The sequence below is a fragment of the Amblyraja radiata genome, chromosome 20, assembly GCF_010909765.2.
Source record: "Amblyraja radiata isolate CabotCenter1 chromosome 20, sAmbRad1.1.pri, whole genome shotgun sequence".
Taxonomy (NCBI): Eukaryota; Metazoa; Chordata; class Chondrichthyes; order Rajiformes; family Rajidae; genus Amblyraja; species Amblyraja radiata.
In genome coordinates, this window is record NC_045975.1 from 32,970,115 (window position 1) to 32,983,443 (window position 13,329).

General features: G+C 43.0%; 1 protein-coding gene across 1 annotated transcript in view; it reads right to left on the bottom strand.

The window, feature by feature from the left end:
- The window catches only part of dgkz (diacylglycerol kinase zeta), a 549,506-nt gene extending 543,625 nt beyond the window's left edge, over positions 1-5,881 (bottom strand). Inside the window, exon 1 of the mRNA XM_033039211.1 lies at positions 5,625-5,881. Coding sequence (XP_032895102.1) covers positions 5,625-5,851 — 227 coding nt within the window. The 5' untranslated portion in view covers positions 5,852-5,881. The remainder of the gene's footprint in view (positions 1-5,624) is intronic.
- Between the last annotated feature and the right edge of the window lie 7,448 nt (positions 5,882-13,329).

Genomic DNA, 13,329 nt, shown 5'->3' on the forward strand with positions numbered 1-13,329 from the left:
ATCTCTGCATTAATTTACCTATACTGCTCTTTCACACTGACTGCATATACACCAAAGGTAGACACAAAATGCTGGAGTAACTCAGTGGGTCAGGCAGCATCTCTGGAGCGAATGAATGGGTGACATTTTGGGTCGAGACCCTTCTTCAGACCCATATACACCATCTCACTCATCTATTCTCTGTCTCTCACCCAACCATTAAAATCCTATCCATTTTATCACCAACACAGGTCAAGCCTCAAAATGGTCATAGATCTCAGTTTACTGATGATACAGACCTGGGTGGCACTGAATTGTTAAGAGAAAGCAGGGAAATGGCAAGCAGATATAGAAATGCTAAATGAGTAGGCAAGGACATGACAGATAGAATATGATTTTGGAAAAAATTACATTGTTCACTGTCCTTCGCGTACATCCAGACAATGGTGTGAAAACAGGCAAGCAATGGCTAAATGCATATAATCCTCCAACATTTTCGCCACCTCCAACGGGATCCCACTACTGGCCACACCTTCCCATCTCCATCCCTTTCTGCTTACCGCAGAGAACGCTCCCTCCGAAACTCCCTGGTCAACTCGTCCCTTCCCACCCAAACCACCCCCTCCCCAGGTACTTTCCCATGCAACACCTGTCCCTTTACCTCCCCCCTCCACTCCATCCAAACAGTCTTTCCAGGCGAGGCAGAGGTTCACTTGCACCTCCCCCAACCTCATCTACTGTATCCGCTGTTCCAGGTGCCAACTTCTCTACATCGGCGAGACCAAGCGCAGGCTCGGCGATTATGTCACTGAACACCTACACTCAGCCCGTCCTAACCTACCTGATCTCCCAGTGGCTCAGCACTTCAACTCCCCCTCCCATTCACAATCTGACCTTTCTGTCCTAGGGCTCCTCCATTGTCAGTGAGGCCCAGCACAATTTGGAGGAACAGCACCTCATATTTCGCTTAGGTAGTTTGCAGCCCAGCGGTATGAACATGGATTTCTCCAACTTCAGATAGCCCTTGCTTTCTCTCTCCAGAAAAATGGTTCTAATGTTCTCAAAAGGAACAGGAAGCTTAAAGTTTGTGAATAATACAGAATTCAACAAAGGGAAGAAAAAGACGTGGATAAGGAAAGAGAAAGTAGAATTCACTAGAAACATATAACATTATGAAAGCTTTGAAAATGAAGAACAGCAAAAGAAAAATTGGTGCACTTTTACACACTAGAATAAATATCAGGGAATAAGGAAATGGCACAGCAAGTAAACAAATTATATTCCGGTGGCACAAAAACCTGCTAGAAATATTGAAAAATCTAGAGAGAAGGAAGAGCTGAAGGAAATCAGCATGGGTAAGAAGAAATATTGGTAAAATTAATAAGTCTGAAAGGCTCTAATTCCTTTTGAAAGCTGAAAGAAATGGTTCTGGAGATATAGCATTCACCGGTTACCATCTTCTTAAATTCCATAGTTTCAGTAAAGGATTACACAAATTGTAAGACAGCAAATTGAACTCCAGTACACAAGGAAAGAGGAAGATTGAAATTGTGGTCCAGAGGTCAGTTATCCTGATATTAGTAATATAGGAAATGCTAATATAGGAAGTGGAGAGTAGTGCAATGGGAGGGAGCCTCTCGGAGACACACGTTGCCAGAGTGGCACAGGTGCAGTGACGGTGCTGTGTCTGCATCCAACACCCCAGGACTTTGCTTTGTCACAGCTGCTGCATACCCAAGCCCAATGCAACGCTCTTCAGAAGTGTTTTACTGCCCACTCTCTTCCCGCAGCCACCTTTCCGCTGCCCACCAACAGCCACCACGAGAGGAGGTCATCGGTCCGCTATAACCAATATCTGTTATAAAGAGGTCGGTAATAACAAGGGGACACTGTACTTAGAAAATAATAGGCTTGGATAAAGTTAATGTGGTTGAAAGGGAAACCACATTTAACATACATGCAAAAGCATTTTGAATTTAAAGTAGCAAATAGGCAATGGAAAATTAATGTATATGGTGCGTTTGGGCTTTCAGTAGGCATAGAGGTTATTATACAATGAAACCACATGGGGTTATGCATAATAAACTTGTGCAAATTGAAGATTGGTTAGTGGATGGAATCAGATATGAAAACTTGCGTTCGTTTCAGGTTGGGAGTCAATGATTCGTGGGGTGCTACTGGGATAATGATGGAGTAATGTTCATCATTTATTTCGATTTGAACGAGGGGACCAGATAGAATATATACAAATTGCGTGAGTTGAGTGAAGAATGCAGAGAAGCTTCAACAGAATTTCCACATGCTAAGCGAATTGGCAAGGAATTTAATGTGAAAAAATATTGTTATTTATTTGGTACAAAAATAATAGAAAAGCTGAATGTTCTCTAAACAATGAGATTTTGTACGAACTGAGCATTCAGTCATCCCTTGATGCCCTGGTACAATGATCACTGACAGCTAATACATGGATAGTTAGTGCACGAGGATTTGAGTAAAGAGACCTTACTGCAGTTATATAAAGCGCTGGTTACACTGTGCCTGAATAATTGTGCACTGGTCTTGTTTCACTTTATCCTCTGCAATAAGCCTCCTCCACAGGAACGTATCCAGTCAGTCTACTTAGTCTTCTTCAATCCTCAGGTGATAATCTTCTTCAACCTTACGAGGCAACTTTTGTGGTACATCCGAGTCATGGGTAATTAGCCAGATGTTACCTTTCTCTTCAATTTGGGAATGTGGCCCAAGTTGCAGAACATTTAAGGTTTACTATTGTCATGTGTACTGAGGTACAGTGAAAACCTTTGTTTTGCATTCTATTCAAACAAATGAGACAATACTATAGTTAAATACAGTCAAGTCAAACTCAAACAGAAGATAGAGCAAAGGGAAAAATACAGAGTGCAGAGTATAGTTCTCAACATTGTAGTGTAGACGAGGTCTAATATCCGTAATGGGGTCAAGGCGAATTGGACAGTGATGAACTAGCTATAGAAGCAGAATGGATATTCAAGAGACATAATCACATCATATCAGCTGCACTGCACAAAGAATCAAAGTCAGCTGTTCATTTGAAGGACATTGGCAGTGAAAACCATCTTTAGAGTCTGCGATAGTCCCAATACTTTCTTTATCAGCAGAGTGTGACAAACAGAGTGCAAGTATTATATCTAAAAAGAAAGACACAAGCTGCTGGAGTAACTCAGCTGGTCAGGCAGCATCTCTGGAAAACATGGATGTGATGTTTCGAGTCGGGACCCTTCTTCAGACCCGAATCTGAAGATGAGTCCCAACCCAAAATGTGCCCAATCCATCTTCCAGAGATTCTGCCTGATCCGTTGAGTTATTCCAGCACTCTGTATCTTTTGTTGTTAGCTAGCATCTGGCATTCCTTGTGTCTACATATTATATCTATTCAGTTCACTATGAATTTTCTAGTTACTGAGCACAATAAATGTGACCAATCCAGGGTCAATGATTGATTCTACACATCAATTGCACGTGACTTTTACAGTCAGTTTACTCAACAACCTTCCTTCTATTTTCCATCTCATATTCTGAATTAATACAATGAGCAGTATGCAGAATTTGGAATGTCAGACTTCCTGGCAATGGATATCAGTTCAGAATTTACATTGGTACAACCTATAATATTTGCCAAGACATGGAAATGGACAGGATCACTTCACTATTTGATGCCCATTTCGGTAGATACAGCTGTCTGCGGAGTTGGCTTTTCATGCTTGTTAGACGGTGTAAAAAGAATGAGTGATGGGAGATGTACACGTCCTGCACAATTCGTTCACTCATGTGTCAGACGCCGTTCTGCCGTCGCTTTGCCACAGCCAGTGCCACATCTGTGCCTCTGCGGAGATCGTCCGCAGTGCATGCCTCTCCGCTGCAAGTCGGTAGGTGAGCTGTTGTCTGTATCTCTCCACAGTTACACTTGTCAGAGTCCAAGAAGCCCCACTTCTTCAGGTTGAGTCCGCAACATCCCACTCCAGCGCTGAGGCGGTTTAGGGCTTTCCAGGTAGTACAAGGCAGGTGGTATCCTGGTGCCATCTGTTGTTTGGGTTTGGTGCCTGGCACGGTTGGCTCTAGTTCCATGAAGCTGTTCCCACTCTTCAAGCGTTTCTTGGCATGTTGGTGATTGTGCAAGGGATGATGGGGGTCTGTCCGCATTGAATGCAATGACTTGGGTGCAATACATTCTGTCCCACAGTGTTGCACACTTGCACAGCCTTAATATTTCAGCTAAAGGCGAGAAACAGAACATATAACGTATGGCACAGGAACATAAAGCTGTGTTTCTAGTCTTTGACATGTCCATCTTGGGGAAAAGGATTCTGACTGAATGCCTTATGAACTTTTTAGCATGATGCAAATTCAGAAGTGCTAGCAAAACCGGGAATTATAAACCACTTCAAGAACACATTTTAATGATACAATGCACAAAATCCTCACAGCTGCAACAAGCAATTCAGGAAGTATCCATACCGCAGTGATTTACACTGATGAGCCAACTAAGCAGAACTCCTGAGATAGACCGCAAAATGCTGGAGTAGGGGACAGGCAGCATCTCTGGAGAGAAGGAATGGGTGACGTTTCCGATGAAGACCCATCTTCAGATTGAGTGTCACGGGAGAGTGAAACGAGTTATGGAAGGGTAGGTTGTTTCTGAAATGCAGTGCTTGGCCACCTTTTGAATAGTCCAGTCACCGAAATATCAACGCAAACCATACCTGAAAACCCCAACCTGAATAATACGAGCCTCTTCGCTGCTGCAATGATGCGTGCCTTTAAGAAATGAATGTATCATGTCCTACGACTTTTGATACATTAAATTTCACCAGGCACTGCTGTTTTGTCGAGTTTATGTTGAGAGTTAAAACGCGTTTAATGTATTACTCTATTCCCTGTTTCCGTTGCTAAAAATGGAATTTCAACTGGATAACATTACTTTTTCTTTTGAGGGAAAAGATGTGACCTGATGAAAGGCCACTGTTATTGTCTTAACTCTTTATTAAGTATGTTCCACAGCAGCAGACGGGGAGAGCGCCGGTAAGTTTATGATGTATATGCTCTATAAAGCCTTAATACTCTTCAATAACACAGCTGCATAACTCAAAAAGGCATCCGCTCGAATCTTGGATCCGCCACATTCGCGTAGGGAATCTTAGTGTTTTATTAAAAACACGATTAAATTGCGAAATATCAATGAAAAAATAACCAACTGAATAGCTGCTGATGTTAAGCAAATGATCGGCCGTACAAGTACAACAACGATACGAGATTTAATGGCAGTATTACAGCGCAGTATGGTCTTGCCCAGAACCAAACAGCCCGGCCACGCAGTACAACACTTTACTGATTGAGGTTTTAGAGAGATACGCTCACTCTTTGGAAAATAAATTGTACACCACAAAACAACTGACCCCGGATGTCACCTTCCTTGCATTTGCCCTGTTCTCCACAATGCGAGACTATCAGCGTACACTTGTCTGTTTACATTTTAACAATTGGCAAAGGATCATTCACTCAACAAATTAAAAAAACTAAAATGCAATCATTTTCCAAATGAAACATTTTCAAAGCCAGTGTCGGTGGAAGTTTGGAAACTCCACACCGACACAGTCTGCCTCCCCTACCTGTACGAGACTTGTTTCCTGATAGCCAGGTGCAGAAACTGGTTGTCCAACTCCCGGGCAGAGGGCTCTCCGTGGCCGGCTACGCTGAGCAGCTCACCGCCCGACTCATTCACATCCTCTCCGGCCAAAAAAACTTCCTCATCTTCGGTCAGCCCGGGCAGCTCAGGGAAATTATCGTTAGCTTCGGTGTTGACTGCAGCGGCATCAACCTGCGCGGCTTCGGCCATCGCCGCCGTCGCTCTGTGGGAGGCGAGTGTTGTAGAGATAGATAGATAGGCTGAGATGGGAGGGAGAGAGCTCAGCACGTCCCACACACGGGACAGCGGGGACGGCAGTGGGCTTGTTCACAGTCAGGACTCCCCGGGGCCGGCAGCCGCTACAGCGCTTCAAGCCAAAGCGAGCAACCTACACCGCAGATACATGGCACGCTGAAGGCGGAGCAGAGGAGGAGCAGATAGGTGTAAATGATTCAATTGTGGGGGGAGGAGGAGAGACGGGGCGCAACAGACAATTGTCAATTTCTCGGCCCTGGAAAAGCTGTAACAAGTCTCCGGGAAGGATCCGAACATCAATAACTAGCATCTACCCGGGAAGAAGGACAGCGCCTACACACTGGGGAAGATTAATAATGAAATCCCGATCAACATGAACCTTCCGCAGGTGTCCACACTGCTCCAAACATTGAAAACTACGGTCCCGTTGGCAAAGGGACACTATAAGGAGACTCATACATGAAGAACTGTTATCCCAATGGACGGTGGTCAGCAGGAAATCGGTATGGAGAACACACGTTGATACCTTGTGTGTAGGAAGGAACTGCAGTTGCTGTTTTAATCCGAAAATAGACAACATGTTGGAGTAACTCAGCGGGTCAGGCAGCATCTCTGGAGAGAAGGAATGAGTGACGTTTCGGGTCGAGACCTTCAGATGCAAGAAGGAACACATCAAGTCCCCAGGCAGATTCACCCATTAACCAATGATATCCCAAGCGTCTTGTTTATTGATTAATTATGCTATAGGATAATACCTAACTCCATATACAATGGAGGGAGAGGGGCAACATCGACCTGTTGTTGATATTAATATCAATTAATACATTGATCATTAATATCCCGACCGAAGAGAGGCGGCGGCAAGTACTTATTAGTATGCAACTAATCTTTGAATGGCCGGAGCAGCACTAAAACTCCAGGATTCACGTGTTAATACCAGATATCCACATGAAATATTAATAACTGAGTTCCCGAGGGATGGAGAACAACACCAAGTTTGTGGGGGAGAGCGATAGATAAACAACTAACTTCGGAATGGATGGAGCTCCATTAAATCCCAGAGCGGTTCCCCAATTTAACAACTTAAACCTTGAAAGAATAGGAACAACACCAACTCCAGAGAGGTCCATATATAGTGGTAACTAATATTCTAATGGAAGGGGTGAACAACAAGTGTGTTAACCCCAATAATCTACATGCTGAGTTTGTATGTGCTTGTTAACATGTAGATAGCTTATTATTGCATATGGAGCTAGGTATTATCCTACACCATAATTGTGTATACACATTTTAGATACTACCTTGGCTTTAGGCTTGGTTTTCTTGGTTGAGCACTTATCATGGTGTTATAAGCACACATACTTTGTGTTTTAATAGTGATTCATCTACATTAATCACTAATGTCTCAATGGACATTTCACAGCAAAATGTCTTGAAGGGGATTAATGATTAATATCTCCAAAGAATGATCAATAAACATCTAGAACACAAAGGAGATCCATTGGTTAACCATTAACATTCCAGTAATATGTAGTAATTATATTACAATTAAAACACAAAGTATTTGTGCGAAAACATCAGGATAAGCACTCAAAAACCAAAGCACTATCTAACTGAATATACCAACAATTAACTCACTCTAACAAATGCTAAACACCTGCATCCTATCTTCCACTTATCCTAACCCATCATTCAACTTGTAACACCAGAAATATCAACCTTGCATAAAACCAGGATACACTTACAAAGAAATGCACATACTGCATGTTATATCTTGCTGTCCCCAACCAACACTATTTCTTCTCCACCAAATCCACCGACTGCCTTACTCTGCTTCCTCTGACATTTGCTTTATGGCCTGACGCAATTGCGAATTCAAAGCTCTCCAAATAGTGACGTGGTCCATCTTACTATGAAACCTCTACAACCCACCTCTACCGGACATACTCTTGCTCTCCATCCTTGCTGCTCAACTTCTGCTACCAACTCTATATATCTAAGCTGTTTCCTTTCATAAGCCTCATCCACTAAGTTCTCTATAGACAGTTCTATAAAATAGACTATCTGCTGAATAACTGGCCATAACAGCTCCCCTGGCCTAACGCCTAACTCATACCTGTCTGAAAACTTCTCTCCATTATCTTTCTCTCCCTCACGACAAATTGAATCGCAACACTCTCAGTCCTGATGCCGACTGAGTTCACTCGTGCTCTCCTCCTCTCAATTGCTGCTACTATACACTTCAAGTCCTGGTTATGCCACCAAGTATACCGACCCTGAGAAAGACTAGTCCCAAATTATGACAAAATATGCCTCAACTTTGCCACCTCTGAACACAGGAGACACGCCGGGACGCCACCTTCGCATTGTTTGAGGTTCTGCAGTGAAGGCAGCACATCATAAATAGCCCTTATAAGGAAACTTACATGACCTGCCACCACGCACCACAGGTCCCTCCAGCTAAACCTCCTCTTGTCTGCACTTTCCCAGTTCATCCACTGTCCCTGCTTAACCTGAGTTACTGCCCTTATACGTCTCACTGCTTCCTCCTGACGACGTACTTGCTCTACAACCAATTTCCTCCTCTCTGTTGGGCCTGCCTTACTCCACACTGGTTTCCCTGCGCTGAGTCCTAAGCCTCTTTTCCCTTGCTGCATCTTACCAACAATGTCTGTATGCCTCCGAACTGCTTGTACTTCTTGCACTGCCTGCTTTGAGTTCCACTTCTCCGACCGAGGAAGAACAAAAGAAAGGACTTGAACTTTATTTTTCGCCTTCCATCACAGTGAGGAATGTGTAGGAGTCACTGTGGTGGATGTTCATGTTAAAATGTGTTTTTGAGTGATCTGTTGCTTTTAATTGTATGACTGACCTGGCCAATTAAATTCCTCATAAGTTGCAAAACATACTTGGCGAATAAAGTGTGATTCTGACCTCCTCCCCCTAGCCACACTTGGCACCAGATTACTAACTAGGGTATCCGTGCTCAGTGATAATTGCAACTCTAACCTCACCTTAGCACAATTAAACTCCTCTGTTAGGCTAGACAATGGTTAATGGAGAATATCTTTCTCATATAAAGAATTGTTTACAAAGAAAAAACATGAAGTGCTGGAGTTACATGGATAAGCAATGTTTCGGGTCGGATCTTTCTTCAGACTAAAGAAGGATCCCGACCCAAAACATCACCTATCCATGACCTCTAGAGATGCTGCCTGACCCACTGAGTTATGCCAGCATTTTGTATTTTTTATATATAGTAGGACCTGTTGGGTCCCAGCTTCACACGAGAGGGCTGGTCCCCCAACGCAATATTCCACCTCTCCACCAATTCCAATATACACACCCTCCACCACATATACACACACACACATACACACACACACGTACACTCACACACACGTATACTCACACACACGTACACTCACACACACGTACACTCACACACACGTACATTCACACACACTCACACACTCACACTCACGCACCATATATATGACAGTAAACTTTCTGGAATCTACTCACACGGCTGAGCGTGCCCTCTCCACTGTGGGGCTTCCACAGTCAGCGGCATTTCCACAATTAGCGTGACCTCTGCACTTGCCGGAAATTACACAATCAGCGTGACCTCTGCACTCACCGGAAATTACGCAATCTGCGCAACCTATCCACTAAGCGGAAGTCACGAAATGAGCGGGACTTTTGGACTAAACACAGTCGGACCTAATAAAGCATTTATTCCTTCAAAACACAATCGGGCCTAATAAAGCATTTATTCCTCCCAAACACAGTCGGACCTAATAAAACATTTATTCCTTCCAAACACAGTCGGACCTAATAAAGCATTTATTCCTTCCAAACATAGTCGGACCTAATAAAGCATTTATTCCTTCAAAACACAATCGGGCCTAATAAAGCATTTATTCCTTCCAAACACAGTCGGACCTAATAAAACATTTATTCCTTCCAAACACAGTTGGACCTAATAAAGCATTTATTCCTTCCAAACATAGTCGGACCTAATAAAGCGTTGCAGTTTCAAGCACAGGCAGGGCAGCAGGCCAAACAACTCATGGCATTGTCATTTAATTTCATTTAATTTCTAATTAAGCATTGCACTATCAAGCACCGGCAGGGCAGCAGGCCAAACAACTCATGTCATTGTCATTAAGGGCTAACAAATAATTTATTGCAAGCACATTGCAGATTCACTGTTCAGTTGATTCAGAATGACAGTCGTGGCCTCTCCCTCACGATCTAGCAGAGTGACTGACTCACATCCAAGCATCTGGGGTTTAATAGTCCTGACACCCCTCCCCCCCAGAAGGGGCATTACCATCACGGTGATTGACAGGCGAGAGGACCAATCAGCTGATCTCAACGTTTTTTAAACATTCATAACTTTTTTATTTTTAATCAATGGGAAAAATCCTCGGGACTGGCTCAACGGAGGAGGACTGTGAATAAGATGGCCAAAAATCACAGCCATACAGGGTAGCGTATTTTCTAAAATCAATATAGAGCACAGACAAGAAGTGGTCAAGATGAGACTTTTAATTGAGACTTAATAGATGTCATTAAGTTGGGGGGTGGGGTGGGAGATTGCAACCCTGTTTCGCCGAATGCAATCAACCTGGTGTGCACAATCAAATAAGATCAAAGAGAACAAGCTGTCCTACAACTTTAGGCTGTGCACGCCATACGTAAGAAGAAGAAGCTTAAGTTGGAAAGGGTACAGAAGAGATTCATCAGAACATTATCTGGATTTTGGGGCATGAGTTGTAGGAAAAGGCTTGATAGGCTGGGACTTTTTACTCTAGAGTGTAGGTAGCTGAGGATGACCTTATTAAGGTGTTCAAGATCATTAGGTGCCTGGACAATATGAATGCAAACGATCTCTTTCCCAAGGTAGAGAATTCTAGAACGAGAGAGCATAGGCTTAAGGTGAGAGGGAAGATATTTAAGATGGACCTCAGTGCATCTTTTTCACTCAGAGGGTATCTGGAAGGAGCAGCCAGAGCAAGATGTAGAAGTGGATACAATTACAACAATTAAAAGATATTTGGGCAGAGATAAGAAACAAAGGGTTAAGAATATAGGCCAAATGCAGGCAAAAGCCACTAGCCCAAAATACAACATTGGTTGGCATGTAGAAGATGCACCATAGGGCATGTTTCCATGCTGTAGAGCACTATGACTCTATGAGACTGCTGTCAGCAAGAATGTGTAGCTCTAACACAAATAGCTCATAGAGAGGTCCATGGTATGTTGATCAAGTAGTGACAGTAACAACTGTAAGACCCCCAAGTGCAAAGTCATTCCTACATGACAGTAATTACAACATCTCATAAGGTTATTTGCAGAGAAGAGGTCTTCAGGCTTGGGGCGACAGGGGGACGATTTTGCCGAAGGCCTGTATAGGTCCGGTAAACGGTGCTCTGGCAATATTCCCTGCTGTTACAAAATGACAGGCGAGAGTGGGTCTAGTGGTATGGAGGCCAGTGGAGGAGAGGATAATGAAGGAAATGTTGAGAAGGAGTGGGAAACCGTGGGAACACGGGGTAGCCCCAGGAAGAGCAGCCGTAAAAGAAGGAAAAGCAATATTGGTGGATCGGAGAGTGAAGACAAGGAACCAGAAAAGGAAATTTCGTTAAATGTAGTGGTGAGGTTTGAAGGAGAAGGAGGAGTAAAGAAGATAGAGCCAATGAAGCTGACAAAAATAATCAGAGCCCAGGTTGGGGAAGTAAAGTATGCAAGAGTGCTGGAAGATGGAAACATGCTAATAGGGTGCAACAGTGAGGCTCAAGTTGAAAAGGCAATGAAAATGAACAAGATTGACAAAATCAAAATAATCAAAGTAGTGAGAGTGGGAGAACGGAGGAGGGCAGGGTGTAAAGGGGTTATCTATGGAATCCCTCTCAAAGTCAATATGAGTGAACTGGTTCAGGAACTCAGAAAGAGATGTGAATTAATTATGAATGCCAAAAGAATGACCAAAGGAGCAAAGAAAGAGGAAACTGAGTCAGTCCTGCTTGAATGCAAGACAGAATCCCTTCCAAAAGTGGTCCATTTTGGATTCATGCGATATAGTGTAAGAGAGTACATACCCAAACCAATGAGGTGCTTCAAATGTCAGAAATTTGGGCATATAGCTAAAATGTGCAAGGGGGCGAGGAAATGCGCAAGGTGTAGTAGGGACCATGAATATGGTCAGTATGGAGAGGGGGTCAGACCAAAGTGCCGTAATTGTGGAGGAGAGCATAGTGTGGCTTACTGGGGCTGTGAGGTGATGAAACGTGAAGCTGAAGTACAAAACATAAGAGTGAAGGAAAAGGTCTCCTATGCAGAGGCAGCAAAAAGGGCTGACCCTACAAAACAGATGAATGAAAGAAGGATCAGGAGGGAGCAAGATATGGGCATAATGGAAACAATAAAAGAAAAAGAAAAGAGTATATGGAAAGAAAAGAAAAACCTGGTTATATTTATAGCAGGAGTAATAAATGCGACAGCAGAAGTAAAATCCAAAACAGAAAGGATCCAAATCATTGTAAAGGCTGCAGTCCATCACTTGGGCATGGCAGGATTGAAGTGGGAGGAAATACATGATGGTCTCAGTATCCAGGCGAGCCAAGAGTCAACATGTGTGGGTTAATAATATTAATGTTAATCCTACAATGGAATGCAAGAAGCTTGTTAGCCAATGGGCAAGACTTTAAGCAATTCATAGGCAGTAGGAAGGAAAAATCAGATGTCGTATGTATCCAGGAAACCTGGTTGAAACCAAGTTTAGATTTTGTTCTATATGATTATGTTGCAGTGAGATGTGATAGGGGAAATGGGGGAGGAGGGGGTTGTGCCACTTTCATTAAAAAAGGGATACCATACAAGGTATTAGGAATTGGGCAGGAACAGGAATATGTGGTAATAGAAGTGTGGTCTGAGAGGAGGAAAATAGTGGTAATAAATTACTATAATCCATGTAAGCGATTAGAGGTCAATAAGTTACAGGAAGTAGAATGCCAGAGCAAATCTAATGTTATTTGGTGTGGGGACTTTAACGCACATAATACATTATGGGGCAGTGGAAAGTCAGATAATAATGGACAGGTAATTGAGGAATTATTAAATGATGGTAATCTAGTATGTCTAAATGATGGAAAGAAGACCAGGGTAGATGTTAGGACAGGGAAGGAGTCTGCGTTGGACCTTACACTTGTTTCTAATAGGATTGCTGCTAAATGTGACTGGGAAGTATATGAAAAGGGTACCATAGGAAGTGATCATCATCCTGTGCTATGCAAAATAAATATTACTTTAACTATGAGTAAAGAAAACAGAAGTGGACGATGGGTGTTTGGAAAGGCTAATTGGGAGAAATTTAAGGAGGAAAGTGATAGATATGTAAAACTGATACAAGAAGAGACAGATATAGA